General features: G+C 38.5%; 2 protein-coding genes across 5 annotated transcripts in view; both read right to left on the bottom strand.

Annotated features, from left to right (window-relative positions):
• BRIP1 (BRCA1 interacting DNA helicase 1) overlaps positions 1-6,336 on the bottom strand; it is a 105,002-nt gene extending 98,666 nt beyond the window's left edge. Inside the window, exons 1-8 of one of the 3 annotated variants that reach the window (XM_075032946.1) lie at positions 6,065-6,336; positions 5,440-5,546; positions 5,119-5,237; positions 4,501-4,629; positions 3,604-3,715; positions 2,925-3,119; positions 2,518-2,645; positions 1,476-1,610 (exon numbers count right to left, since the gene is read on the bottom strand). In XM_075032946.1, the coding sequence (XP_074889047.1) occupies positions 1,476-1,610; positions 2,518-2,645; positions 2,925-3,119; positions 3,604-3,715; positions 4,501-4,593 (663 nt within the window). In that variant the 5' untranslated portion in view covers positions 4,594-4,629; positions 5,119-5,237; positions 5,440-5,546; positions 6,065-6,336. The remainder of the gene's footprint in view (positions 1-1,475; positions 1,611-2,517; positions 2,646-2,924; positions 3,120-3,603; positions 3,716-4,500; positions 4,630-5,118; positions 5,238-5,439; positions 5,547-6,064) is intronic. The other 2 variants (XM_075032944.1, XM_075032945.1) reach the window with 2 other exon arrangements.
• A 208-nt stretch (positions 6,337-6,544) lies between these two features.
• INTS2 (integrator complex subunit 2) lies at positions 6,545-26,486 on the bottom strand. 2 transcript variants are annotated; one of them, XM_075032947.1, is made up of 24 exons: positions 26,135-26,486; positions 25,479-25,617; positions 24,645-24,747; positions 24,289-24,402; positions 23,469-23,599; positions 23,198-23,371; positions 22,421-22,647; positions 21,467-21,592; positions 20,808-20,879; positions 20,598-20,712; positions 19,870-19,938; positions 19,293-19,427; positions 18,632-18,808; positions 17,801-17,984; positions 16,668-16,772; positions 16,031-16,195; positions 15,657-15,858; positions 15,000-15,125; positions 13,274-13,463; positions 12,080-12,322; positions 10,944-11,051; positions 9,474-9,579; positions 9,120-9,296; positions 6,545-8,276 (listed from the first exon to the last, which is right to left on the bottom strand). In XM_075032947.1, the coding sequence occupies exons 1-24, from the start codon at positions 26,425-26,427 to the stop codon at positions 8,107-8,109; spliced, it is 3,651 nt and encodes a 1,216-aa protein (XP_074889048.1). In that variant the 5' UTR covers positions 26,428-26,486; the 3' UTR covers positions 6,545-8,106. The 2 variants fall into 2 exon arrangements, with proteins under 2 accessions (XP_074889048.1, XP_074889049.1); XM_075032948.1 differs by having other exon boundaries at positions 17,807-17,915.
• Positions 26,487-26,515: the final 29 nt, after the last annotated feature.

Raw genomic sequence — 26,515 nt, 5'->3', positions numbered from 1 at the left:
TCAAATGACCTAGAACACAGATTCACTTTTGTCAAGAAAGATTTAGCTCCCAGAGTCTTAAAGCAATACCAAAGCTTTTGGCTTCTTTTGTGTTTACAAAGGCACAGTATACTGGAAAACAGCTCCTGAAGTTAAAACATGAACTGATTAAAATAGAAGCTAATTTAGGACATACAAAGAGCCAAGTGCTGTTGAAAGAGGTGGAAAGAGAATTGAAATGCTTGTTGAAACCACGCATATTTCCAAACATACATAAAAACTCTGTACTTAGAAGCTGAGTTACCTACAAGATGGGTATTACCATAGAACATTAAAAATATATATATATTGGAATGGGAGGATGTTCTTTGCCTTTTGAAAAAAGAAAGTAGATATCTGTAATGAAGAAAGAAATGAAGGTCAGACCTCCTTCCTTTCTTATATTTGTCTCAAACATACAATTTTATGATTTCATGGAGCGCTCCTATATTTTAGTATCGACAAGAACTATTCTGTCACAGCCTTTGATAAGCATTCATGGGAACTACAGCACTAATGTAATTTGGCATCTGACATCCATCTCTACTGCCTCAGATTTCTTCTTCTACTGGTTTTGCTTCAACAAACTTATGTAAAATCAGTAAGATTCAAACACCAAGACATGCAGAAAATGCCTAGCAGAAAGCTGCAGAAACAGCTGCATATTTGTATCTCAACTTCTCATGTTGTACTTCTGCTATGGAAAGTGGCAATTTAAAAAAAAAAAAACCAAACCAACCAACCCAAAAGGTAAATCCATCACAGTAACACATAGGATTTTTCTTCTTAATCATGTGCAATATTTATTACTCATTTTTTGTTATAGTATATTGTAATGATCAGCTCCAACTTTCTCCATACTACTTTTTTAAGGTCTAAAAGGCACACATGTTAATATTAAATGCTATCTTTCATTTACTACATATGCCACAAAACAATGAATGGCAAGTTGAACAAAATCTACAAACGGTGATGTCACTTAATTTCTATGGTCCTACTTTCGTTCCTCCATAAAGTCACAAATCTACTATAAACCGGAATATAACACAGATTTATATCTGCTGTACAACTGCTGTCACATATTGAAAGTTTACAGGCTGAATTGCTGTGCCAGATTCTGTGCTACAGGGGAGCCATGGTAAAAGAGTTCAACCCACTGTTTAGAAGAACACCCTTCACAGAAATAATTTACACTTTGCAAACCACATTGGTTAGACAGCACTATTAGGAGTAAAAGCCACTGCAGTTCTCGCTATTGATAGTGACAATGTATTACTTTAAGACAACTTACATACTTGGGAACCTTTACATTAGACTGTAATGCAGTCAAAGGTACAGTGTTTTCTGAAACTATATTAACAAGCTGCATTTAATGCAGAATTTCTTTACAGTAATTTTTTTTTTAATTGCTCTCAAACTAACAGTCCTGATGTAAAAGATATTATTGTATTACTTACTGTTTTGGGACAAAAAGTAGTGGTTTTCACACTTTTTTCGGAGTGAACTGTCAGCTCTCCATTTTTTCTCTGATGATAAACTTCTAAAGCATCGACTAGCTGCACTCCTTTTGCAAAACAATGACGTTTTCTAACCTGCCAGAGGAAAAAAAAATGTACTGTGTTCAAATACACTGAATGGAAGTATGTGCTTACACTAGCAGTCAGTGATTTTGTTTCAACTGTTTTCCAGTGAGTATGTTTCAGTAACACAGTGCATCACTAATATTTGTTAACAGTTTAACCAAATCCAAGCCACACAAAAATAATTTGGAAAAAGCTATAAAGTTTTAATTACAAAATTCAGTAACAACAACAACAAAACCCTGTAATTACTACTGAGCTCTTCTTAATTTCCCACTGTTACAAAACTGATACATTACAATACTATATAGATACAAGCAGAAAACTTCCATAACTAAAACAAGAAGTAAATTCAAGCCATATTGATCTAAAAACTTAAACAAAAGTAACCACCTGAGCAATCCTCTAAAGCAATGTAAAAGCTATTTACAGTGCACATCTGAATACAAGTACTAAGTTACGTGATACCAATACTGACACAGATGCAAACACTACAGAAATATTGTAGTCCACATATTAGGCCAGAGATAACTACACTTGACAGAATATAAAACAGAACTCTCATACATTCATAGTATTATTTGTATTTGTAATACATATTTGGAAGAGCCCTTTCAACTCTAGAATCTCATACTTTGACTTAATATTACAGATCAACTGGGGGTAAATATATTTGAGGGATATTAGGTATTTAAATATGCAAGATATAATTTAGGACATGGTATTATGAACAGTTTAGTGCAACAATGGACTCCTTTGTAACAAGAAACAATAAAAATGAACAAAAACCTGTCAATCTTAACTATGACTGTGACATGATTCAACTATTCTCTATGCCCTTCTCTGACATGTTGATTGGTGTTTGACAGCTTTGTTGAGCTACGCCTGGATTATTTTACGGCCAATAATCTTTGCTCACCTGCTGCTCAGTTTCTAAAGGACGAATCCTTTTCCTGTCTACTTGAAAATCATCATTCTCATTGGCACACAGAGATAATCTTTTTTTGGCAGACAATTTCGAAGCTAGTGTTTCATTTTCCTTACATTCTGTAATTAAAAATAAAATAAAAGGTATGTCCACTACTAGAAATGCATTAAATAAGGGCCACATTTTAAAACTAGAATTTACTATAAATATACACTTAGGAAATATTATGAGACGTTTTTAGACCCATTAACGACCATTTCCATGCAGGGCAGAATCATGTTGTACTCTGCTATTATGATCATAAAAAAAGTCCCCGACTTGAAAGCAAAAAAATTGACATCACTCCCTACATATTTTACTTCCAGGACAGATTTTTAGCTGCCTATGTATGAAGTTACCTGTGTTTGTTAGTGGGCTTCCAGGTTTTATAGAACTTCCTGTTTCATAATTATTAAAAGAACTAGAAGCACCATGATTCACATTTGTTGCAGCCTCGTTGCTCTTAGATTGGGAATGACACATGCAGTGACATGGTGGTGAGGTCTCTGGCTTTCTGTCTTCCTTTTCACATGATGATGTAAGCAGTGATTTCTCTAAAGGACACAGTCATTTGTCTTCCATTAAAAACTACTCAAGAGTATACACGAGAAATAGACCTTCAAAACAGTTAAGATGAAAGCTTTTGTTTAGGTACCAGCTATAAACCTTGTGCCTCTACCAAGTCTGAACAAGCTACCATCACCCTTTGAAAAACTGCAGTGCAAAGAACTGTAACAACTGGCAGAAATGAAAAATACCCTTCTTTTTCAATTCAATCTGCATGACTACAATCCAGAAGTATTTTCTTTCAAAGTTCCAACAGCCATACAATTCCCTTATGGTAACAGATATCTAAATCCAGCTTAGTATTACTGGCCGTTACTGTTTTACGATGCCAGTAAGGCAATATGTATAACGGTGGACAAAGACCTGGTTAGATTCCTGAAACCAAATGTTTAAAGGCTGATAAACAACAACAGTTCATTATAATATATTTTGGTAATAAAAACTGGGCAAACAGACACTAAGACAACTTACCATACAGAGACTGCTGCCATGATAATGCAGAACAAAGTAATGCCAAGCTTTTGCCACTTCCTGTAGGGCTCTCCAACAAACAGTGTTGCCTGTTATTTAAACCCTTAACAATCTTTAAGGAGAATAACAAGAACAAAACCAGAATTAATAGAAAAAAAAACCAAAGAGGATGTCTTTAAGCTAGAAATAACTTCTTAAAATAGATCAGGACACCTGCTGTCTTGTAAAACAAACAAACAAACAAAACAACCAATCAATCAAACAACCCCCCACCCCTCTTTAATAATAACAACAGGCCAACAAGCCTTAGCTGTATTTCTCTCAGGAGGAACATGCCTCATTAGCAATGCTCAGGAGTTCACTTACAGGAGGCTGTGAAATACTTAACTGCTAACAGCAATACCTGATGGGCCTAGCTTGCTTTCTTTAGTCTTACAAAACGTTGAAAATATCTGTCAGACAACCAAACCATTTGTCCCACAGAGAAAAACTGTTTAAAAATGGTTACAACTGTTTAAAAATGTTTAAATGTAAAGTGTAATAATTCATTTTTAAAAACCTCTCCAAAAAGTGAAAACTTACTGAAATATCGCATTCTGTTTAAAATACAGATGTTTTAATAAATCATTCCCTCCTTACAAACTTGCAAAGTTATGTAAAATTTCTGTTACAGTATATCTAGTTAAATAATCATATATATTACAGAAGACATAACTTCTTTCTTAGCATAAATGTTCACAAATCCAAAAGTACTTCAGCACTCCCTAGTCATGGGCCAGGTATCACTGTACAGCACTGAGAACAGTAAGTTAAGTTACAATTGAAATTCTCAAGATATTGGAGGCTCTGAAAACATAAGCTATTAGTTTAGCAAATGTTAACACAAATTCTACTTACAGCATTCATCATAGCAAGTTGTGAAGGATAAGCCTTGCAAGGGAATATAATCTTCACTCCCCCAATAGTATATTCTGACACATCAGAAGACATTGCCACTTCTTCCTCCCGTTTACTTCAGGTTTATAACTGCAATAAAAAAACAGTATTAACAAGTCAACACTAACAACCAGGCAAAGCCTGAAACAACATATGGCACCAAACAAAAACAAGCAGAAAGTGCTAACCTGATAAGGGGGCTAAGTGGTTCGGGATATTACCAGAACTGGCATGTAAGAATTTATATTACACACCATCAGTTCAGACTCAGTCCTTGTTACAAATGAGAGCAAGTTGCCATGAGCAGCACCAGCAATTTAAGCAATTTAAATAAAAGTATGAATGAACTACGCACATCATTTCAGATTCTATTTCTCAGACTGAATATTGTTGCGATAAGAAACCAAATCCTTGGGGAAAAGTATGTTATGATGTTAATAACTAAAAATAGCCAGTTTTTCAATTCTGCAGGTCCGTTAGCTTGAACTCCAAGACATTGCAAACTACAAAGATACAGTAGACAACAGTACCTTATACTGTTCATTTTATGACAATGAGAAAATAAAACTGGACACTGACCTTAGAAAGGAGATGTTTTAAACTAACATTTTTCTTCCACTAGTAATACAGTAATTATTCAGGGAAAAAGGAGGTGTCATTCGCTTTACTGTTCTGTATTATCTTGCATTTCTCTCACTCTGCATAATAAGAGAAAGTCAGTTTCCATATCATGCTAAAATGTTGAAGTTATTGAATTAAAAATACTGAAGAGGCATAGGTGGCTTAAAAAAAAGGACATTTTTAAGTGACAGAAATTTTTTCTTACAGGTTTTCAGAATCTACAAAATAAAAGAGCAATTTTAAATTGGCAGATTCCCTATGATAAATTAACTCACTAACCTGTGTCCTCATCTGCCTTTTAACGAGTAAACGTATACATCAAAAAACCACAAATGTATGGCATGATTCAGCTTCATCATCAACTTTCTCAACAGGAAAAAGAAATCCTAGCGAAAAGAGAACGCTAACATGAGTTTACGTCCCACTCCCCCTTCCAAAAATGTAACCGCACCCCTTGAAGGCTTTTCCCTAACACACGCGGGGCGGGGGTTCCCTTAAACGAGCACAACTTCGAATTGCGCTTTGCCCAAGAAAAAAGCAAGCCCCCGTCGGGGCAGCGGGAAGGATTCAACGTGAACGCGGGCAGGAGGCGGCAACGGTGCGGGACACCGGGAACGGGGAGGGACACCCTTCGCCCCGGTCTGCTCCGCTCCGCCTCTGGGAGGACCGGGGCCGCTCCCCAGGGACACCCCGACGCCACCTCGGCCCTCCTCTAGCTCCAGACCCGGGGAGAGTTTTTCCGCCTCTCTGCGGCCGAGGGCAGGGCCTGAGGAACCTGCTGTCATTCTCCTGTGCGTGTCGCCCCGCCCTAGCCTGTAGAGAGGTACCCGGGCTCTTCCTTCATCTCCTTTAAGAGGCAGAGACCCCCAGAAAGCCACTTCCCTCCCTCCTTCCCCGCGCGAACCCGGTCCCCTCACAGCCGCGCTCCGCGGGAGGCGACCGCGGCCTCTCCGGCGTCCGTCCTTCCCGCCTCCGCCCCGGCGCCAATCAGCTGACAGGAAAGGGCGCCGAGCCACCAATCGCGAAATGGCAGACTGAGCCGCCCCCGCCTCCCACCTCTTGCGCTATTAGAACCAATCAGGGAGGGACTTGCTGGCTTCCGGGTTGCACTCGTTGCTGGGCAACCACGCGTTTACCGTGGGGGAATTGCGTAGCAAAATACTTTTAATACTTTGTTTACTTACCTTGTTCTAAGCATAGTGCGCTGAAAACACTGTGTTGGGAATGAGTGATCGTTTTTAGTAAAGCCAGTGGCTTTTCAATACTGCCACGGAGGAAAGCCCCGGCAGGAGAAGGCCCCCACGTACCAAACTTAAAAATCAGTACGGGCAACTCCCTTTGAAATTACAAGTATGAATACCTATGACTGGATCCAAATCATACACTAGGTTGTTGGGTTTTTTAATTTAAATACCACTACAGCATAAAAAAATTACACTTAGAACGGGGGGGTGGAGGGATACATACATTTAGATTATTTACATAATTTACATCAAGATGACAAAAATATACTTGGTAGACAGATGGTGTTATCATTTGGTTACAGCAGGCTGGTAGTCCTGGAAAGCAAACCCAAGTGTGTTTGGCAATTCAGTATTATTAGCCTTCCCAAATCACTGTCCAACACGGGCAGGAGACAAGCTGTGCAAGATTTTCCCAAGGCCACACTAAAGAATCAGACCATTAATTTCTGGAATATAAACTGGTTTTAACTGAAAAATATTTTAACTTACTTAAGGACCCTGGACGCTGTCATTTAGGAAAAGAGTAAGTGCTGGATTGACAAGTTTAGCAATTCAAGTGTCTCGAAGTACTACCGTCACTTCTGGCACAACAGCCAAACCTTAATTTTCTTTCTCTGACACAAAAGCGTGTCCTGCCTCACATAAGAGCTTGTGCAACCTTCAAGAAACTCCCAAATATTGCATCACACACACCCTTCTGCAATGCCACAGAACACATCTGTCGAGGCTAAATCCTGGAGCTTTTGTATATGAAAGAACAACCAACTTCATGCACGAAGCACAAAGGATTCAGCCTTCTTGTCCACCGAGCTGCACGTAACCACTTTGGTACGGCTGAAATCTGTCATTCCTTTCATTATAGGGAAATTTAGCTTCTATTACAGTCACTCTCAACATTAATTTATCTTTTTTAATCTTATCCTGATGAGAACTTAAGATACCTTTGCACTTATTTCTTGAAATCTTTCTCATCTCTTTTAAATCAAGTGATGTTAAAAAATACTAAACCATCTGAGCTGCATTAAAAATACATAAGCTTTAAAAATCACATTTATACAGCTCATTTTATAGTGGTACTTTTTTTTAAAAGAAACTTTTAGACCAGTTTTAAACTTTTAATGAAGGCTGGCTGATCCTTTAAATGAAGTTCCTGATCTCATGAAATGAACTTTGACCAATGGTTTGAAACACAAATTAAAAAAAAGTTAAAGCATTTTCTTAGTGCTCAATGTGATGATGCAAGTTACTTACATCACTTTTTCAAGTCTTCCTTGGAGTATTTTATTTCATCTTGCTCTGCAAGGCTCTGGACAGTAGTTCATTTAACTTAAGCAAAATGCTTCAATCTCAAATTTTTCTTACCCATCATTTTGCTGTTTGCTCAACAAATTAAGTATTCACTTTCTGGAGTGTTATAAAACCCTTTTGTGTGTGTTGCTGTATCACTTCAGAAACCAAGCAAGCCTGAAAAATCACACTTGGTTTCACTGGAAATTGTCTGCTGACCCCATCAGCCTCCAAAGTGTTCACTGGAAGCAACACAAGCCTCTTTAAAGAATTCTTTTCTTTTCAGCCATAACTGAATTGAATGAATGAAAAATACAAACTTCTTGTGTTCCTCAATGCACTTTCACAGCTTTCTCCAAATTTAAGCACCATAGACTGTGGGACTAGCTACAGTATAATTTCATTTGCGTTCTTTCTAAACTCCACTTACGGTCATGTTAATTATTTCAATGATAGTATTTTCAACACACTGGCATAACCGGACGTCAGGGTCCATGCTTGCAATGTCCCTTGAAATGCTTTTGTTAGATGAATCTTTACAAAGTCCTGACACTTCAAGTGGTTTCTCCTTCAGTTGCTGGAGACCTAGAAGATTAAGTAAAAGAAGCAAAGCACATCTAAATAAATAATTTTTTTAAAATTGTTAATTACACCCATAACACAAACATGTATGCTATGAAACTGCAAATCTGAGCTATTACTGTTTCATGCACCAGGCTTAATTCCACAGGTTATTTCTAGAGAGGCTACCACACTTATTTTTCATCTACCTATGTCTGACTCCTTTGGGGTTTTTTATATTCCCTCTTACTTCTTTTAACATAAATATTTTAGCACAGATAGCATCAGGGAACCTTGTATCACATGAACAGAGCATTTGACTTTAGACAAAAAAAGACACAAAAACATGCTCAAGATCAACTGATAAACAGTTAACCCGTGTTCACACCATCACTATACGTTTATCCAACCATGCTATGTCATGTGTAAGGCTTCAGGTAGCTCATTTGACTTTGCATTTCCAACAGATTAGGAAGATTTATATGGCCATTACGCCTCAGCTGAGGGGTTGAAATGCCCTTGTGTTCTCGAAAGCCAATGGCCTTTGCTCAAGTCTTTCATCCTTAGACTACAATGGCAAATTCTATGCACAACACTTGCACGCAGGGATACATTTTGAAATGACACAAGCAGGGAAATAAAATGGAAGGCAATACAAAGTTTAATACAAGGGGTACTTTCAGCCCCTTTAGCCTCTAAATTCCTCCAGTCCAGTAAAGCCACCTATCCCTATTCCTTCTATATTTACAAGACAACAGCAGTAAATTTCATACTGCATTCCAACTATGCTCAAACTTTTTAAACATTAACATAATTTTCTCCCTGAGACCATGACATTACTTTTGAAATACAAGGCACTTTACTTACGTGTAATAATTGGGTCGAAGTCTCTTGTCTGTGTAGCGACATCAGAGGCACAAACTTGTCCTATTTGTATCAGCAGAGACATAATATCCTCGTACAAAGGAGGAAAGGCTTGACAGAATGACACCAAACAAGGCAGGGTCGGCATAAAAAAAGCATAGCGCTTTGACTGGGTTAAAACTATCAAGGAAAAGGAAATGGTTAAATAAAGAGAAATTATTATAAAAATCCAGTCAAGAATTATTCTTACTTTTACAATAGTAATTAACACAGTGGCATTTAGATAAACTGCATTCAACCAAGACAAATAATTCTAATTTACACAACAATGTATTTAGGGGTTGCCAGAGCACTTACCTGTGAGTAGGGTTCCCATCACATTGATAGCTAAACGAGCCACACTGAGAGATTTAGGTAGTGCATACTGGATACACAAAAATGAAAGTAACTGGATGGCAAATATCTGTTAAGTAGGTGAAAGGCAAAAGAGAAATAAGCAAAAAAGTTACAGATTACTTTGCACTTCCTATCCAAAGCTCTTCACGTAATTTATGAATTAACAAATATTCTCTATTTTACCAATGAGGAAATTAAAGCTAGAGAAACCTTAGTAATACCTATTCTGAATTTTTTCTGCTAACATTAAGAAAAAACCCCACACATATTTAACATTAATCAAAGTACCAGTGTCCCCCACAGACACAATGTTCTGATATTAACAATGAGCAACAAAGCAACACACAATTTACAACATAACCCTTGTAAAAGCTGTTTAAGGTCCAATATGTTAGAGTTTTAACTTTAGTTGAGTGTCGTCTCATCAGCAGTAACTTAATAGTTGAGAAGGGATACATAAGAGCAACTACGAAGTTAGCTGGATACAGAAAACAGAGGAATCTTTAGCCAAACTCCAGTTACCTACAACTAGCCAAATATGTCATCTCCCCTTGTCACAGTATACTAAATCAGGGTCTACATATTGCTTTAGAAAGTAATAATAAACAACTATTTTCTGTTGTTTTTCACAGTCATCATGAGAAGACCTTCAAAAATATTGGTGAAACATTTCAAAATCAAATTCTTGACTCCCCCTTTCCTGAGCTTGTAGTGAGAAGAAACTACCACTCTTCATATTCAAATAGCATAACTTGGAGGAAAGCCACACGTCATTCTAGCAGGCTTTGTTCCTGCAGTTAGACCAGGGAACAAACTGGTAAGACAACTGGCAAAGGAGAAATTTAAATTGATTTAGAAATTTACGCCTATCATCTTGTTCCAATCTTGCTTCAAGAAACAGTAGTAGTATTCCCTGGAAAAAGACTTAGTAGTCAAACTTGAATGAACGTTTCATTCAATGAATACAATTCTGATCTTAAGGCTGCTTCGTATGTTCTACAGAATATCTTTGCAAAACAGGTTTTCAGAATTTAAATCTTCACAGAAGTTCCTGTAGCTATAAAGTGTCAGATAAAAACTAAGTAGGCAAAACTTTTGCCAACTGATTTATACTCAATGTAAAGAATGAATGAAAGTCATTATTGAAAAAGTGTTTTCATCCATGTTCTTGAAGGTAATACTGAAATTCATGAGTATTTCCTGAATAAGTGTACAGAGGTACGTTAGAGGAGTTGTCACAATCCCTGATTTGAAGGGGAGTTAAAGTCTGGGCCTTTAATTTAAGGTAAAAGTGCGACAGATATTACCTTAATATCTCAGGCAAGTTAGAACAGGACTTTTTTAGTGATCCTTTTATTTTCTCCCCTTAACCAATAATTCATCAGGGTTAACTACTTACAGTCATTCTCAAGCTAGATGACTGTACACTACCTGTTTTTCAAGTTCAGGCTGGGCAATGAGCTCCGGTATGAAATCCAGACAGATATGCATCGATGGAATCCCCGCCACTGTCAGCGCCAGAAGTTCACATGGATAACCCTGTGTGATTAAGAAAACAGACGAGTCAATGTGTCAAATATGTTTTAAAAATTCTGCTTCAATTAAGATTTTAAATCAGATCTGCGTTAATGCTTTTTTCAAAACTAATATATTTGTAAATCTCTTTTGTTCAGAATCATAAGCAACAGGCCTGTATCCCAAGGCAACAAGAGGCAGGCTGGGTGACAAACCCAGGGTCTGAATCAGTTCTTTATCCTCAATACTCAATGTATTATTTGCACAGAAACTCTCCCTCCACTCTCCAAACTAAACCAAGCTGCAGTGACCCTTTCCTTTTGTGTCTTTCCCCTGTGTTCCAAACTTCACCATAGGCCCCAACTTGCTTATTTCACAACTGCACCATTAAGACTTTTTCAGTCACTTAATCGGTTCCAGGTCAAGGCAAATTAACTCCTTTTAAAGAGACTGCCATCTGGCAATGAGCAATTTAACACACACTAAAACCGCACTTATATTAAAGAATTTGCTAATCTTTCCCCCTTCTTTTTTTGAAGATATACAGCTGCTTTGGCAGGGGCAACCTTTCTCCTTCCACTCTAAAGAGAGAAACTGTGCCCTAACAAAAAAGAAACATAAGGTGTTTACATTTGAAGCCAAATTACAGTTTTGAATACTGGGCATACTAATTTAAAAACATGACGAGAAAAAAAGTAACCCACAAAAGATGCGGAACAAGTAATTATAAGATGATTAGGCCAGTCTTCCTTGGCCTAGAATGGACAAACTATTTTGGTATAAAAAGGGGCAGAGGCACAAACAAAGCATATGTTTAACGATGAGGAACAGGCATAGTTTAGGTGTTCCCTTCTCGGCTACAAGACAGAGTCCAAGCACTGAAATATGGAGGAAATGTAGGTACTACAAATTTGGTGAGAAGGGAGGCAGAAAAGTGGGCCATTATAATTTCTGAGGAACACAACAACAGCATTCAACATCCTTTAACCACTTCATTTGGCTCTTTCTTAACCAGAGAAACCATGAAAGAACTAAAATAGTGCAAAGCAGACCTGGAAATGAACTAGTTTTACTATGTTGGGATCAGCTATATACATCTGATGCAGAAGACAGCAGATCAGACACTGGACCTCTCGAAGATTACACAGCAAGCTATCTTCTTCTTCTAGTTCAGGACTCTTAGGGCCTGTGGTACTATGAACACTCTTCAGCAAACTGTGGGTATTACTGCTCTGGGCTTTCTCTTCTTCTGTAGGTAAGCAGATCTCTAGAAGAATCTGCACAGCAGCACTGTCCTATGAAGAAAATAAGCAATAGAACATGCATAAAAAACCCTGATGAAATCAAATATGACGTAAGGACAATTTAAGAAATGGAAGACTGTCAGGTGGCTAGAATTTCTAGGTAGAGATTATTTTTATAGAGAATAAAACCAACTCAGTTCAAGAATCACAAATCCTGCAGAGCATTAAGAAAAACCCAACACTATCTGAATCAAGACTCAAAGAAAAAAAGCTTAAATCCAACAGATAATCATAAATCATAGATCAAAAGAGTGAATTCAACGGAATCTCGTTTTGTTTCAAAATAAATATCCAATGGTCCCTTAAAGCATCCAGATCAGACACAATATGTACATGGCCAGGTAATTCACAGCATTCAGGGGAGACTACCCTACTCATTAAAAAATAAAACTTCCTATTAACTCAAAAATCATCCGCTAATAGGGACCATATATGTGACATTCTTCCATACAGAGGCAAGAAGAGACTGTGAAATGGGATTACTCAAGAATTCCCATAATGTCAAGCTAAGTAAGTTAACCACTCTTCAGCTTCTTCATACTTTACAATGCTGGCTGCTTCTCTTAAATAACATAGTTCAAATGATCATGCATAGGTCTGTCACATTTATTCATGTTTTACTGCTCCAAATTCTAAGTACAGAAAGAGCCTCTGGATAACACAAGCAACAAAACAAAAAAGGCTAGTAAGCAGAACTCTACTGTTCTAACTAACAAAAAAGAATACCATGAAAGCAGTTAACCAACACAATGCTTCAGACTAGAAAACAGAAAACCAAAAAAATTTAACAATCTGAATACAGAGGCAGTTTTCTTTTTCACAGTAACAGAAGTCAGTAAAAAAAGAAGTGAAAAGGTCTTCTTTTTTAATTTCCTGTTTCTGTATTTCTGTTTTATGATTATCTTTCCTCACATCATTTAATATCCATTTCTTCCCCCTTACCTGAGCAGCAAGCAATGCATTTTTTAATTCTTCCCTTGTAACTTCTGGGGCCTCTGGACCCATTGCATTGTTTTGGGATGGCCTAATGTCCTGTTCTGCTGTTTCTTTTAGGTGAGAATTGAGGTAAGCTTTTGAGGCAAGAAGATATCCGTTCAACATGTGCAAAGTTATATCCATCAGAGGAGGACTCCTGATATGGGAAGACATGATAAAATAAAGACATTTCAGTAGGCAGAACAATAAGACAGTAATAATATGAACAAACTAAAAGCACTCACTCCTCAAAGGCTCATTGGGTTGTAGTCTGGTTCACACTAAAGGTCTTTTCCCTAACACAGCAAAACACTAAAGGTCACAATCCCTTCTACATGAGCGTATGCGTACATAACACAAAAACAAGGAACCGTTGAAGAAACTTATTTCTGATGAACGAAGGAAACCCAAAAAGTATTGGCTGTATGTGAAGTAAGGGAAAATATTTATCTGAATGATGGGGAAAAATAAGGCAGACAAGCTCTGAACTGCTTCTACAACACCAAGATGGTAGTTTTCAAATCACACTGCATTACAAATCTCCCTAACAGTTTTAGAAATGTAGGATTTTCCATTTGCATCCAGAGTTGAAGGGACATACTTTTAAATATTTCACCTATGGGTTGGGGATTAAAGATGTCATCAACAGAAACTTGAAGTCTAGCAGAGTTGTAGCAACTCAAATGAAAACTGGATTCATGGCTCAATTGCTAAAAGGCAAGGGGGGAGAGATGCATACAAAAAAGAACACAAAGAACAAATCAAGTTGACTATTAGCCATTTATTATGAACAAAAGGATAACAAAAAAGAGGAAAAATAAACCACAACCAACAGAAAACATGAAAAAGAATACACAAGGAATAAAGCTAGGGGCTAAAGTACATTTAAAATTATTAACTGTATCTTAGAATAACGGATGCAATTTTCTTCATTACTATGAAAAAGCAAAGTTATAATTTACAAATTCTGACCTATTGTTTCCATCATTTCATATTCTCCTTAAAAGCTGGTCCATTGCTATCAATTACGATCATTTTCACTACTTAAATCCTCAGCTTACTCTTCTGCATCAGAGCCATAAAGCAGCATTACACATCCTCCTCTGTCATCACTGACATCTAGAGGAACTAATTTCTAAGTACTACTAAAAGACTTTCTTGGGAAATTAAGCAAATCTACCTTTATCATATCCATCAAGCACCCACTGGCAGAAACTGCTACCCAAAAAGATGGAATACCTACCGGCCCACAAGGGATGGCAAGAGACAGCATGCAGTGGAAGGATGTTACAGCTACAACCTCAACCACCACCACCACCATGTGGCAGCAGCCATTTTAAGCACGCTGCAAGGTCTATTTAGAACAAATTCACACCCACAAATCTAAAATGGATGACCTATGTACAAATCCCAAAGTTCCCAAAATAGAACCGAGTGTAAGGTTGTCCAACAAGACACTCAGCTGGACAGGATGGCATGCTGAATCAGCATGCACAGCTCGCTCAGTCCTCAGACCAACAAGCTTAATACAAAAAAGATGGAATTTACAAGCTCATATGATTAGTTTGAAAATATGTTTTGAAGTACTGAAAGCTTTTAGAAGTTTTCTATGAGACACCTTTATGTTTAGCATTCACTATGTATCAACGTAAGTACCACAGAACATAAAAAGCTAAAGGAGGGAGACGCTTACCTATGAACTCTCTGATCGCATCTTAGAACAATCAAAGGATCAATCATCAGATCATTCTGAGTGTACTTCTGCTGTCGGACTATTTTTACTGAAGGCTGCAGAGCGTTAACAGTCATCACCCACAACCTAAAATGAGATGATTTTTATGATTTTTTGACAGATAATCCGTACGAGAAAAGGGATCACAGAAGCACCTGGACACTCACTTATCTCAGCGAGTTCTATCTTTCTGGGCCTACCAAGGAACAAAAACCCCATACTTCATTTGCAGCCCTTGAAGTTAACTTACATTCACTGGAATTACAGCAACCAAACAGTTTTCACTGCAATTGAGCATCCACTTCCTCAGAAAAGGCATGTTCTTACCAGAGCGAGTTCATGTTTCATCAGTAATTCATCATAAACAATGTACACAAACCGTACTTCTATATTTTAAGCAAACTGATGACTTCCTTTCCCCTGAGAGCAAGAAGTACCGTCCTTTTAAATGCAAAGGTTACAAATTTCAACAAAGCAAAAAGAAATGCAACTCCAACACATTCTATTCAAGTCACAACCTCCAATTTCCCAGACAAAGGCACTGTGTCATTATTTTTGAAACAGAAAGTGGCGTTCCATCTATCTGCAACAACAAACTAAACAGTATTCTGAGCCTACCTTCTTGGCATCACAGTGTTAAGAACCATCCAAAGTTTATTGACAGTCTGAAGAATCCTCCGAGGGACTCCAGCATTCAGCAAGCGATTCATATTTGATGTCAATACTTCTGCATATGGGATCAATTCACCAGCTGAGAGAAGTGTTAAATGTTCTAAGATCTGCATCAGCTGGGTATGATTTCCAGGCAGCATGGAAAATGCTAAAAAAATAAAGACAATGGGATCTAACATTTTTTTCTAACTTGGCAGCAGAACATTTTCATTATACAAATGTAGTATGATCAAATGAACTAAATGGCTACACACTTCCAAATCCATTATATTCCAACCAATTTGGAAAGAACACTGCTTACTTCAAATGAAGTTATTTACCTTCCTGGAGCTGTTTGGGAGAGTGATTCTTCGCAATGTTTGTAAGAAGCATCCTCCTCAACAAGACATCGGTGCCTGTAATCTGTTCCTCGCAGATCCAGTCTTCCACAATGCAGAGGTGTGGATAGTTAGTTGCAAGAAGGCGTAACAGTGCAGAATGCAAGCCTTTATGGGTATTAAGAAAGTATATATCTTAGATCTGAGTAGCTGCATCTTTCACCTGAACATATTTGCATCTACCATTTCAACAACAGACCTTAACTGAATCACTGTCAAGAAGGACAGTGAGCTTGCATGTTTATAGCCTGATATTCTAATTCCAACAGAAAGGAAAAGTTACCTTTTGGGAAGGTGGGAGGATCCTATAGCAGCAACTCAGTCTGGAATAATAAAAAATTCTCAGGCAATTCCTACTCTAAAACCGACCCTACACAGGTAAGACCTACTCTAAAAAGAACTGCCCTCCTCAAACTTTCACTATTACTCTTCAAACATATCTGTAATCTCATTAGTTAACTGACAGATTTTAAAAGAAAGAGAAAGGAAGGCACACTATGAAACGGACAATAGCCACAGAGCTGGAAACATGCTTAGCCTTCCTTCTTCACACACATTAGACATCCACACACAGATATACCTCCCAGTTCCTGCTGCAGTCCCTGTGCCTGCCGGATGAGGTACTTGATTGGAATCTGATCCATTAAAGCTGAAGAGTAAGACTTGGGTTTTTTCTGCATGGCAGCTATAAAGAAACAGGACAAGAACACATGTACAACAGTTACAGTTGGAAAAAATTATTTCCCCAACTAAATCAATACAGAAAATGTAAAACACTTGTCTCTGTATTATCCAGGTAAACTAAAGAAAATCCTGAATAACACACCTCATTCCTGTTAAAGTATTAAATTAAGCTCTTCAGGAAACCATTTCTGTGAACATTTCCATTCAAAGATTTCCCTGGCATTCAGATTTGTTCACAAAATCCCCATACTATCTTTGACCAAGTCCAGCTGATTTTGAGATGATAGCTCAAATCTGCACTTTCTTTATTCCAGGTTTTTTATTCTTAACAAAAATATTTATCAGTTGGTACATGGAATTCAAACTGTTGGCACACACGACACCCTGTAGTGAGGTAGAAGCTACAAATGCAGGAAGAACTGTAATTGATTTTATAGTATTTCAGTCTTTCTTGAATAGCATGAAGAGAATAGCAACAATGAATGCTGGAAGTTTTGCACCCTAAAAAGGGCAGGTAAAAACACCCACAAGATGTAAATACTATGTTTTCACTGAAATCAAACTCTGTCAACAAACTACACAACATTCTTTTAGAAACAATTTAAAGTCTCAATTTCAAAGGTAAAAACGGACCATTCAGTATTGCCAACCCAAAGAAATGCGTGCAGAAGTTTGATAACACATGAATAAACAAAGATCTTAAGTAATTAAGAAGTCTCTTAACTGTTGCTGTATTTATTAGAATAATAAACATTTATATGTCTTTTTATAATTTGTTGGTCACAAACATGTCTGGTAACTTTTTGGCCAGCTTGGACCTTTTTTAATCTGGAAAACAAGTTACTCAGCTACAGAGTTTTAGCAGAAACTTTATCTCCTGAATTTCTACAGCAATGCTGTATTTATTACAAGAATCTAAACTTTTTATGCTGTGCTTCAATCTGACAGCAACATGAATTTTGGTTACTGTAAGAATTCCTCTCTTTGCATCTAATTTTCAGTTAATCTGTTTTCCACTGGTGCACTCACATATACCTAGTATCTTTGTGTTTGCCAGAAGCGCTTCTTCGTACGACAGGACATAGTAGAGGACAAGCAATTGTGTTGTGATGCTGTATCGTTGAGTAAGACGAGTATTTTCTCCCTGTACATAAAACCACATACAAAGGTCATGTTGCATTCCTGATTCTTGAGAACAAAAATTTGGATTTACCTGCAAATATGAAGAAAGATAAGGCAGTAAGCCTTCTACAAAAATATCAAGCCATATGAGGTTCAAGCTGAAAGTTGCAGGGAACTTTTTTTTCCTGTTTTTTTTTTTTAAATGACCTTCAAACATAAAATGTATTTTTGATAACTTGGGACGGTAATAAGGAGTAATCCCAGGATTCCAACGCAAGTCAATGCTTGCCACTCATTCTACATGTGTCCCAAGTGACCATTCTCATAATTCTATCAAAATGAAAACACTTCTTTCAAAAACAGCTGCAGTGCTTCAGTTAAATAGTATTTTTAGCTAACAAGATCGAGTTGCTACAAAAAATATACAAATCCTACATAAAGACCCACACTTCTCAATCCCTGAAGTGCTTTTCTTTGCATTTTTAACAGCATGAGCTGGTGAGTTCCCAAGGAAAAGGGCAAAACAGGGACAAATAGCAATCCTCCTAAAAAGCTGAGTAGCACTAACAAGATTCACTTCAAAACACTTGACCATCACTGTAGTAGGAGGCAGTTTACTATACAGGCATTAAAGACAAAAAGTGAGGCAACTTACAGGATCTGCATCAAGCATATATACAAAATACTGAACTGCATGTTCATATTAAAGTACACGAAAGAGGCAAACAAACCATTTACCCCAGAGAGTCCTTGAAAAACATTCAGTATCTCCTGTTCTGTGACAGGCTGATTTGTGGCCTCTGGGTTGGATTTAGACGCAGGAGTAAGAATAGAGTTAATGTAGACATCAATAAGAGGAAGCAACTGAGGATGGAGAGGAGTGGTGGTTTCACAGAGCTGCCGATAGATCCAGTCCTAGAAAAAAACATGCCATTACATGTTCAGTTTCAAAGCTGGAGGGCATATTTTTTTTTTTGGCTGCAAATACATCCCCTTTTAACTAGTTACAAAAAAATGTAACTGGCTTTAACTTTGGAAAGTGTAATACCAGTTCTGAGTTGGGTCTGGTCATAAACTGTGTATCCTGGACCCTGCTCTGTGCAGACCCACCAATAAAACTACTTCTGGCTGGAAATACCATTCTGACTATGATTTTATTAAGCATAGACAGGGGGAAGAGAGATAACTTCATTATTTTTAACTTCACTAAGTTGTGGTCTCTGGATTACAGAGCTAAAACTGGGTATCCTAACTTAATACACAGTTCCTTCTTAAATCACATGGTAATAGGCTGTAAGATTCATCAAGAATTCTGTTCCTATAATTCCACCAAAAAAAGCAGCCTGCAAAACCTAGTCAGCATTCAAAATTATGAACAGAAATAAAATTAAGGCCATACCTTAATGGATACTTTGTGCTTGGTGAATGATCGACTTTTTAAAAGCTGGTAAATGCAGTGAATAGGTAAAAACCCAGTAATGTTGGCACTGAGATTGCCTGTAACAGGCACGCGAACTGCATGTGCTGTAACAACCTAAAGGAAAGTTATAATTAACAAGAAAAATACTGCAAATATTCAACTTACCACAACATATAAGCACAAGGTGTCAAAGTCGCACAGCTACATTCTTTCTGACATTTACTTATTTCTGGTTGTTTGAAAGCTGAAGAACATTTTTATGTAGTTTAATACGGTATGTGTAAAACTGAAGCACGCATACTACATTTGTGAATGATTTCCTGCTACTGCAACAAATGTCATAGTGGACAATTTTTCTCCTTTGCTTCCCCATTATTTAAAAAAGCCAATTGTTCAAAAAGCATAATCAGGTCAGAGTACAAAAAGAAAGAGCCAAGGGTCTTCAGCACCAGCAGGGCCTGGATTCTTCTTGTAGGTCAAACTGAAGCAATTACAGAAGAAAGAAAAAAAGAAAGAAACAAAGAAAGAAAAAGAAAAAGACCCAGGCTTAAAATACCTGTTCAGTGAAAATCTCCTGTGTGAAGATTGTCTTCATTCTGCTGAGTGAGCTGGGTTTAATAACAATCTGAAACAAAGAACCGTAATTTTAAGTTCTAGCTTTCTTATTAAAAAATACTGCAAATTTAACTTATAAACTGTTAACTTTAAACCTTTTTAAACTTGTCTTCATTGGGATACCAGGAAAATATTCACACCTATACTTCAAATGTAAACCAAAATTATTTCCAACTGCCACAAGTTCATCACTCCACGTCTTCCTTATCCTAAAAACTACCTACCTAGCTTTTACATTTGATGAGACACTGTTTCACGATAGTAAATTGAAGGCAAGTCTAGCTTGGTAATTTTCACAAATTAATTATTACATATATAGGTATTTCTTGGAACTATTTAAAATAGCTGTTTGCAGTTCAGTTTGGACACTACTTCAATTAGTCTTCTAAAAAAGTTCACTTCTTGCAAGTAATGATTTCAACAAGTCAGCACTTTCTGAAGATACTTCTATCATAACATTCCTCTGTATCAAGAGGTATGCATAGTTTAAAGTTTTTCTAGAGGAACTGATTTAGTTACCCATTTTTTTTACTTTACATTTGCTTTAAGTATATTAGCAAAACCAAAGTTCTTTATATCAAAACTAAAGTAAATACAAGAGTATAAATACACAGTAAAAAGTTAATTTTAACAGAAAAATATATGTGCTAGAAACGGTTTAGGATTTACCTTCATTCCCAGTGTGGAGCAGACCAAATCAATGATAGCACTGAGCTGATTACTATGGAAATACATGGCTACCAAGAGAAGCATCTCTCCAAAAGAAGCAGACACACCAGAAATGCTAATAATAACAAAGAGTAAGAGTTAATTTCCAATAGGACTTAAGTAAATGTGAGATTACTGATATCATTAAATACAAAAGAAGCTTGCTCTCACCTTTCAAAGTAAGCTTCTTCCTTTATCATCCAACTAAGCCACATTACCATGAGTTGCTCCTGTTCCGGGGTGCTGCACAAAAAAAAAAAAAAAAAAAAATCCATAAAAGATCCTTTTCCCAGGAACTACCCCTAATTTTACTAACAATTACTAGCAGAAAAGCCAGTATTTGAGGAATCTTACACCAGAAGACTTTTTATCACTTTCACTTTAGCATCAAGCAGCTGATAAGCACTGATATTTAGCACAACCTTCAGTCCAATTGTCAGACAATTTCCTGTCTTGAATGCAGAGAGCAGAAAGCTACATCCATTAAATACCTATATTGCTACTCTTTTGAACAGGGTCTCTGAAGAATTTAGCCATAAACTTGTTCAATGGAAAAGTGAACTAGTAAGGCCTACTTTAGCCTTCAAAACCCATGCCAAACTAAGCTAATGCCAATGTTCTCCTCTCAAAAGATTTGCTATAAACAAGAGGCAGAGCAGAGTGGAATATCAATTTGCTCACCATAGTGTGAGACAAATCCCTTCAACCAACATATGGAGATTTGTACAAAGAACTGGGAGAGAAAAGCTGTGCAGCTCTGGGGAGGTCATTGCCTTAACAGTGCTGAAAGAGTAACATCTTTACAAAGCTCCTCCTTTATTGAGAGGTACCTGACGAGAGTGGAGAAGGCCAGAAGCATACAAAAGGAAAGAGATACAAAACGAACACCAGCTGGAGTCGCGGGAGGCCGGCTGGTCATCAGCTGCAGTAGCTGCTCAGCTTCTTCGTCAGTTGGCCTGAATAGGACAGAAAAAGAACAAAACCCTCACTGCTAAATTAAAAGGGAAGATATTTCCAATCTCATCACAATGGTTAAAAATTAAATTTTCTCTGTTACTTAATCTGTTTATCAAGTTGCCATCAATAAATGAGCATCAAGATTAACTGGCAATTATCTCTGAACTTAAAGACATAAAAATCTCTGTAAAGAGACAATAACAGTGAGAAAACTTCCTCATGATATAATCTTGCCTATTGGTACAAAATACCTAAATTAAAACTAACAATGCATGAAGATGCTCATTAGCACTCTCTAAAAAGTAAAAGCAGAGGAATAGAAATTCTAAATTCACGTAGTGTATGTTGCTAGAGTTTTCAGCTGCTTTCTCTTCTACACAGTTCTCCAACCACATAGGCTTAGACTTCTTTTAACAAGCCAGTAGAACGGACTTAGCAGCATTAACAAGAGCACCACGTTTCTTGCATGATTTCGGATTTAAAAAATCAGCAAAGTTGATAAATGGATCTTCACCATTAGAATGAAAAAAACTTTTCTGTTGAGAATACTACTGGAAAATAAAAACCATACATGTCTCCACAGACTCTACCATTACCTAATATTTGTTCTCTGCACTATAAAGAAACTTCCATCAACTGGCAACTCCAGCCCTCAGCACGTGAGAAGGGCCGCCCTTAGTACTAAAATTGGCGAGTCCTGCCAAGACTGTTTCAAGGACACAATGGCATTAAGAGACAGCTCACGTTAAAAGTGCCCAAAGCTCTCAACCTCTGTTTAAATGGACAGACAGTGAATAAAAAACACAGAGCATTAAAACATTCATTACTTCAGCCCAGCGATTCCCATCAAAGCGCAATAGAGACGTAACAATGCGCTGGCTTTCACGACATGCTCTTCCTTCAGTCCTGAATACACAGACACATTTGGCTCCATATCAACATCTGCTTCTTCAACAATGTGTGTGCTGCGAACCGTGGGAAGGATTCCCATGAGCTCCAGGAGCAGCTGCCTCCTCATTTGCCAAAGCACAGAACTGATATTATCTCTTTTTCTCTGTGTAAGAGGTTAAAAGATGAGAACAACAATGTAAAATTCATCCCGTCAAACAATGTATTACCTAAGAGCTTCCATAATGATAAAGTTAAGGAAAAAAAAAAAAAAAGAAGGGGGGTAGGGAGAGGAATTTTTTTTTAAAATACACAAGTTTCAGTACCAGGGCAATAGGCAACACGTGATCCTATTACAACAGCTCATTACATCAAAACACAAGCTTTAACTAATTCAACTCACTAAGCAAGTCAAGATGCAACCTCCTACTGTGAACACTGAGGATGAACATATTTCTCAGGGAAACATTATGAGCTTACGATTCCCTGATTTCCATGCCTAAAAATCTCTCAGAGGAACAACCAAATAGCTGCCTTCAGGGACACTATTTATAGACCTGATGGTCCAACAGGAGGAGGCTGCTTTGTAACGGATGCTCCAAGGCATGCAACATGATTTGTATGCATTCAGACAACTATGGGTGCCCACATCCAGAAGAGTTACAGCAAGCTGTAAGAATATTTTTTAAAAGCAGAATACTCAAAGATTTTCATACCTGTTGGCCATTTCGGATAAAAGTTCCAAACCAAGTTCGAACCTTTGCATTTGTTCCAAGTAGCAAACCACTCACAAAACACACCAGGTCACTCACTCCATCATCTGGAGATTCATTTTTGGTGTGATCCAAGGTCAAAGCCACACCAAGACCTGGTAGATGACACTCTTCCACCTAGATAAAATGCTCAGGCTCAATCATTTTCGTTGTTTTTAAAGCTCCAATAAGCATCATAATTATGATTCTTGCGACAGACTAATGACAGACTTACCACCATGCCGCGGACCCTTAGAGCTTGGGAAGGGTTCATTTTACACAGGTGGCGAAGTGCTTCTGTTCTCCGGCGGCCTCCAACGCTTTCTTCATCCTGCCGTTCACCATTCTTAATCAAACCTCTACAGACTAAATACCCAACAGGAGGTGTAAGAAAATCTGGTCTTTCCAACAGAAAGCCACATAAACGTAAACAGAGAAAGCCAAGGCATTTTGCTCAGCTTACTAGATTTATTAGCTGGGCTGCACAAACCTTGCCCGGGCAAGGACTCGTGATCTACACTATATAAGCAGAACAAGAAAATGGTCTTTCTCCTCAGAGAAATTACAGGGTCGTTACAGATCATCCAGTTACTACTCATACTCTATCTAATGTAACCTGTGCATCTGGCAGCCCTGGAAGCTGAAATCTTACTGCAAGGTATGGGATGCTAAACAGGGACGTCAATACAAATTTTTCACCTCGTAATATGGCTTATTCAAAGGGACGTGAACTATTAGCAAGGCTAGACCAGGTTCGTAGTCCCAGTCATTTACTGCCCGAGTCAGCCTTTATAACGGTGAACTACAGATGAAAAACTGCAACACACACACACTATAAGACTACAAGTAGGCTGCAGAAAAGGGGAATCAACCTGATGAGAACGGGAGCCCATCAGCATCTCTAGGTATAAACGCATTCAAATTATATTTCATAAGCCAAACATTCTCTCATTCAAATATTTATGACACATGGGCTTAGCCCAGAATTAACTACATTACTAGAAATCATTTTGAACCTTTAGAAAAAGTAAGCTGAACAAGAAACTGTAACTCACCCTCATTAAAGCTATCAGGAACATTGGCCACCAGAAGGCAGAGGAACCAGGCTCCATTTTTAACGTGCAACAGAGCTTCAGCCACATCAACTATTGGCAACAATGATGGGAGCTCTGGATAAAAAGAGGGTTTAAAAAGTCACAGTGTTTCGCTGTAAAACCAGTAAAACCTTGCTTTTAAGATGCATTGAAATAACACGCTCAAATCAATGAACAGAAAATCAATCTATGATCTGTATTTCTCTTTCAAAGAGCTAGACAGCCTTGGTTAACCTTAAATCAGTCACAGGCTCCAAAAGCTATTTTGTTATATTTGTAAGAGGTTAGAAAAACACTATAAACACAGAATACTATACCTGCTTGCAAAATGCAGAGAACATCTGCTGCCTCTTCCAGATAAACAGGACTCTCAAAGAGCTCTGAAGATTTGAGAAAAAACTCACCGTTTGATTCTGACACCTACAAGACATTATTCATCATCACTGAACAGGTATTATGAAGCAATTTGTCTAATCATTCTTTTGTGGCTTTCAATTCAGCAGATTGAATACATTAAAAATTGTCAAAAATGTACAGCTATAAACACAGAGCAGGCAAGGGAAGTGTTTAGACTAAGAAATATTTACTAATGGAAATAGTTCGATACAGCTGGTATCATTGCTTCTTTCCAGAAAAAAACAGAAATAGCTAACTGACAATTCTAAAAACACTGTAAGTTTACAGAAGGAAAATAAAATGCTAGGGGGCAGGCAGGAGTGGGGGGTAAGAGAAATAGGGTGGCTAATATTATACTGCAATAGGAGTAAAGAAGTAGATGGAGAAAAGTCATAATTTTGTTTTCAAATATGATTTCTGCACTGACGCATCATAAAATCACATTATGTTTGAGTACAACCAGCATATTACAGAATATACAGAATCCATGTCATGTTAGAAAAGATCACCCTCATGTTGTGAGGAAGAAAGCCTTCCTCGGGGAAGCTGGTTCGTAAGGAATTTAATCACAAGCCACTGTTCAATCAATCAATCAATCAGACTACGACTTTAAGTCTTGGTGAAGCAGGTAAGAATTGGAGAAGAGTACTCACAAACAATAGCACCAGAAACAGAAGCAGAGAGCGTATCGACCCATCCAGAGTGTGTTTTCACTGACATAAAATTTGCAAGCATCCAGATACGGAGAACTTTACCTTATTCATAATTGCCAGTAATTCGCTAAGTACGAGACGAAGCCGACGAGGTGAATCGCTGTGTTCAAATTCCAGCGTCAGCCCATGCTGAAGCTGCGACACCAAGATGCTTTCTCCACTACCTCCTCCTAGCTTGTGCCTAACAGACAATTAAAAGCAACAACTATTAAATGTTTCTGCAAACACAGACATTTTATTGGTTAACGGAAAACGGCAATCCGGCAGGAGTTTCTTCTATCCTGCCAATAACCGGAAAAGACTGTTGTAACTGTAGTACGTCGCGAAATCTAATTCAGTAGACTGTCAACGTTTCAAGGGCCCGCTATTCCCCGTTAGCACGGACAACAACAGCCGAGAAAGTGCACCCGCCTGGTCCGTCTCTTCGCCTCACAAAGGCGTCCCAGCCGCCTTCCTCCCCCCTCGCAGACCGGGCAGCTCCGCCAGCCACCGGGGAGGAAAAGATGCCCGAGACGGACACCGAAACCCCGCTCCCTGTCCGTTGCTCCGCCAAAACTCGGGGTTTTCCTAAGAGACTACCAAAGGACGTGAACGGGAACGGCGGGGTCAGCCCGGCGCTCCGACAGCAGCAACAAACAGAACAGCCCGAAAAGCCCCGCAGCGGCTTTCACCGCAGAAAACGCCCTTCTCCGCCTTACCGCAGCTGCTGCTCTTTGCTGGCGTCCTGCTCCAGGGCGTGGAAGTCCACGGACAGCAAAGCCACGATGGAGTTGACGGCCTCCACGCCTGAGAGGAGCCGCAGGATGAGCTTCTTGTCCTGCGCCCAGCTCTGGCTCTGGTCGGCGGGGGCGCAGAGGGCCATGCGCACCAGGCAGGGCAGCAGCAGCCGCAGCTCGGGGTCGCTGAGCGCGGCCAGGCGCACCACGTCCACCTTCTGCATCGCCTCGAAGGCGTAAGGGCTGACGAACTGGAGGCCGGAGCATTCCGCCATGGCGGCCCCGGCTCCCCCCGCCCCGCGCCGCCGACCGTCGCCGTCCTCTTCCGGCGCGGGCCGAGCGCGTCACGGCGGGAAGTGAGGT

The sequence above is a fragment of the Buteo buteo genome, chromosome 7 (genome assembly GCF_964188355.1).
Source record: "Buteo buteo chromosome 7, bButBut1.hap1.1, whole genome shotgun sequence".
In the NCBI taxonomy this organism is placed as follows: domain Eukaryota; kingdom Metazoa; phylum Chordata; class Aves; order Accipitriformes; family Accipitridae; genus Buteo; species Buteo buteo.
The sequence above is the reverse complement of the archived record's forward strand: the minus strand, read 5'-3'. Positions and strand labels throughout refer to the sequence as shown.

Coding starts and splice junctions, on each gene's coding strand:
- INTS2 (XM_075032947.1), bottom strand. CDS start 26,427: ATGGCGGAATGCTCCGGCCTCCAGTTCGTCAGCCCTTACGCCTTCGAG. Junction 19,939..20,597: donor GCTCCACACTGGGAATGAAG/GTAAATCCTAAA, acceptor TCTTTGTTTCAG/ATTGTTATTAAACCCAGCTC. Junction 9,580..10,943: donor AGCCTGAACTTGAAAAACAG/GTAGTGTACAGT, acceptor CCTACTTAACAG/ATATTTGCCATCCAGTTACT.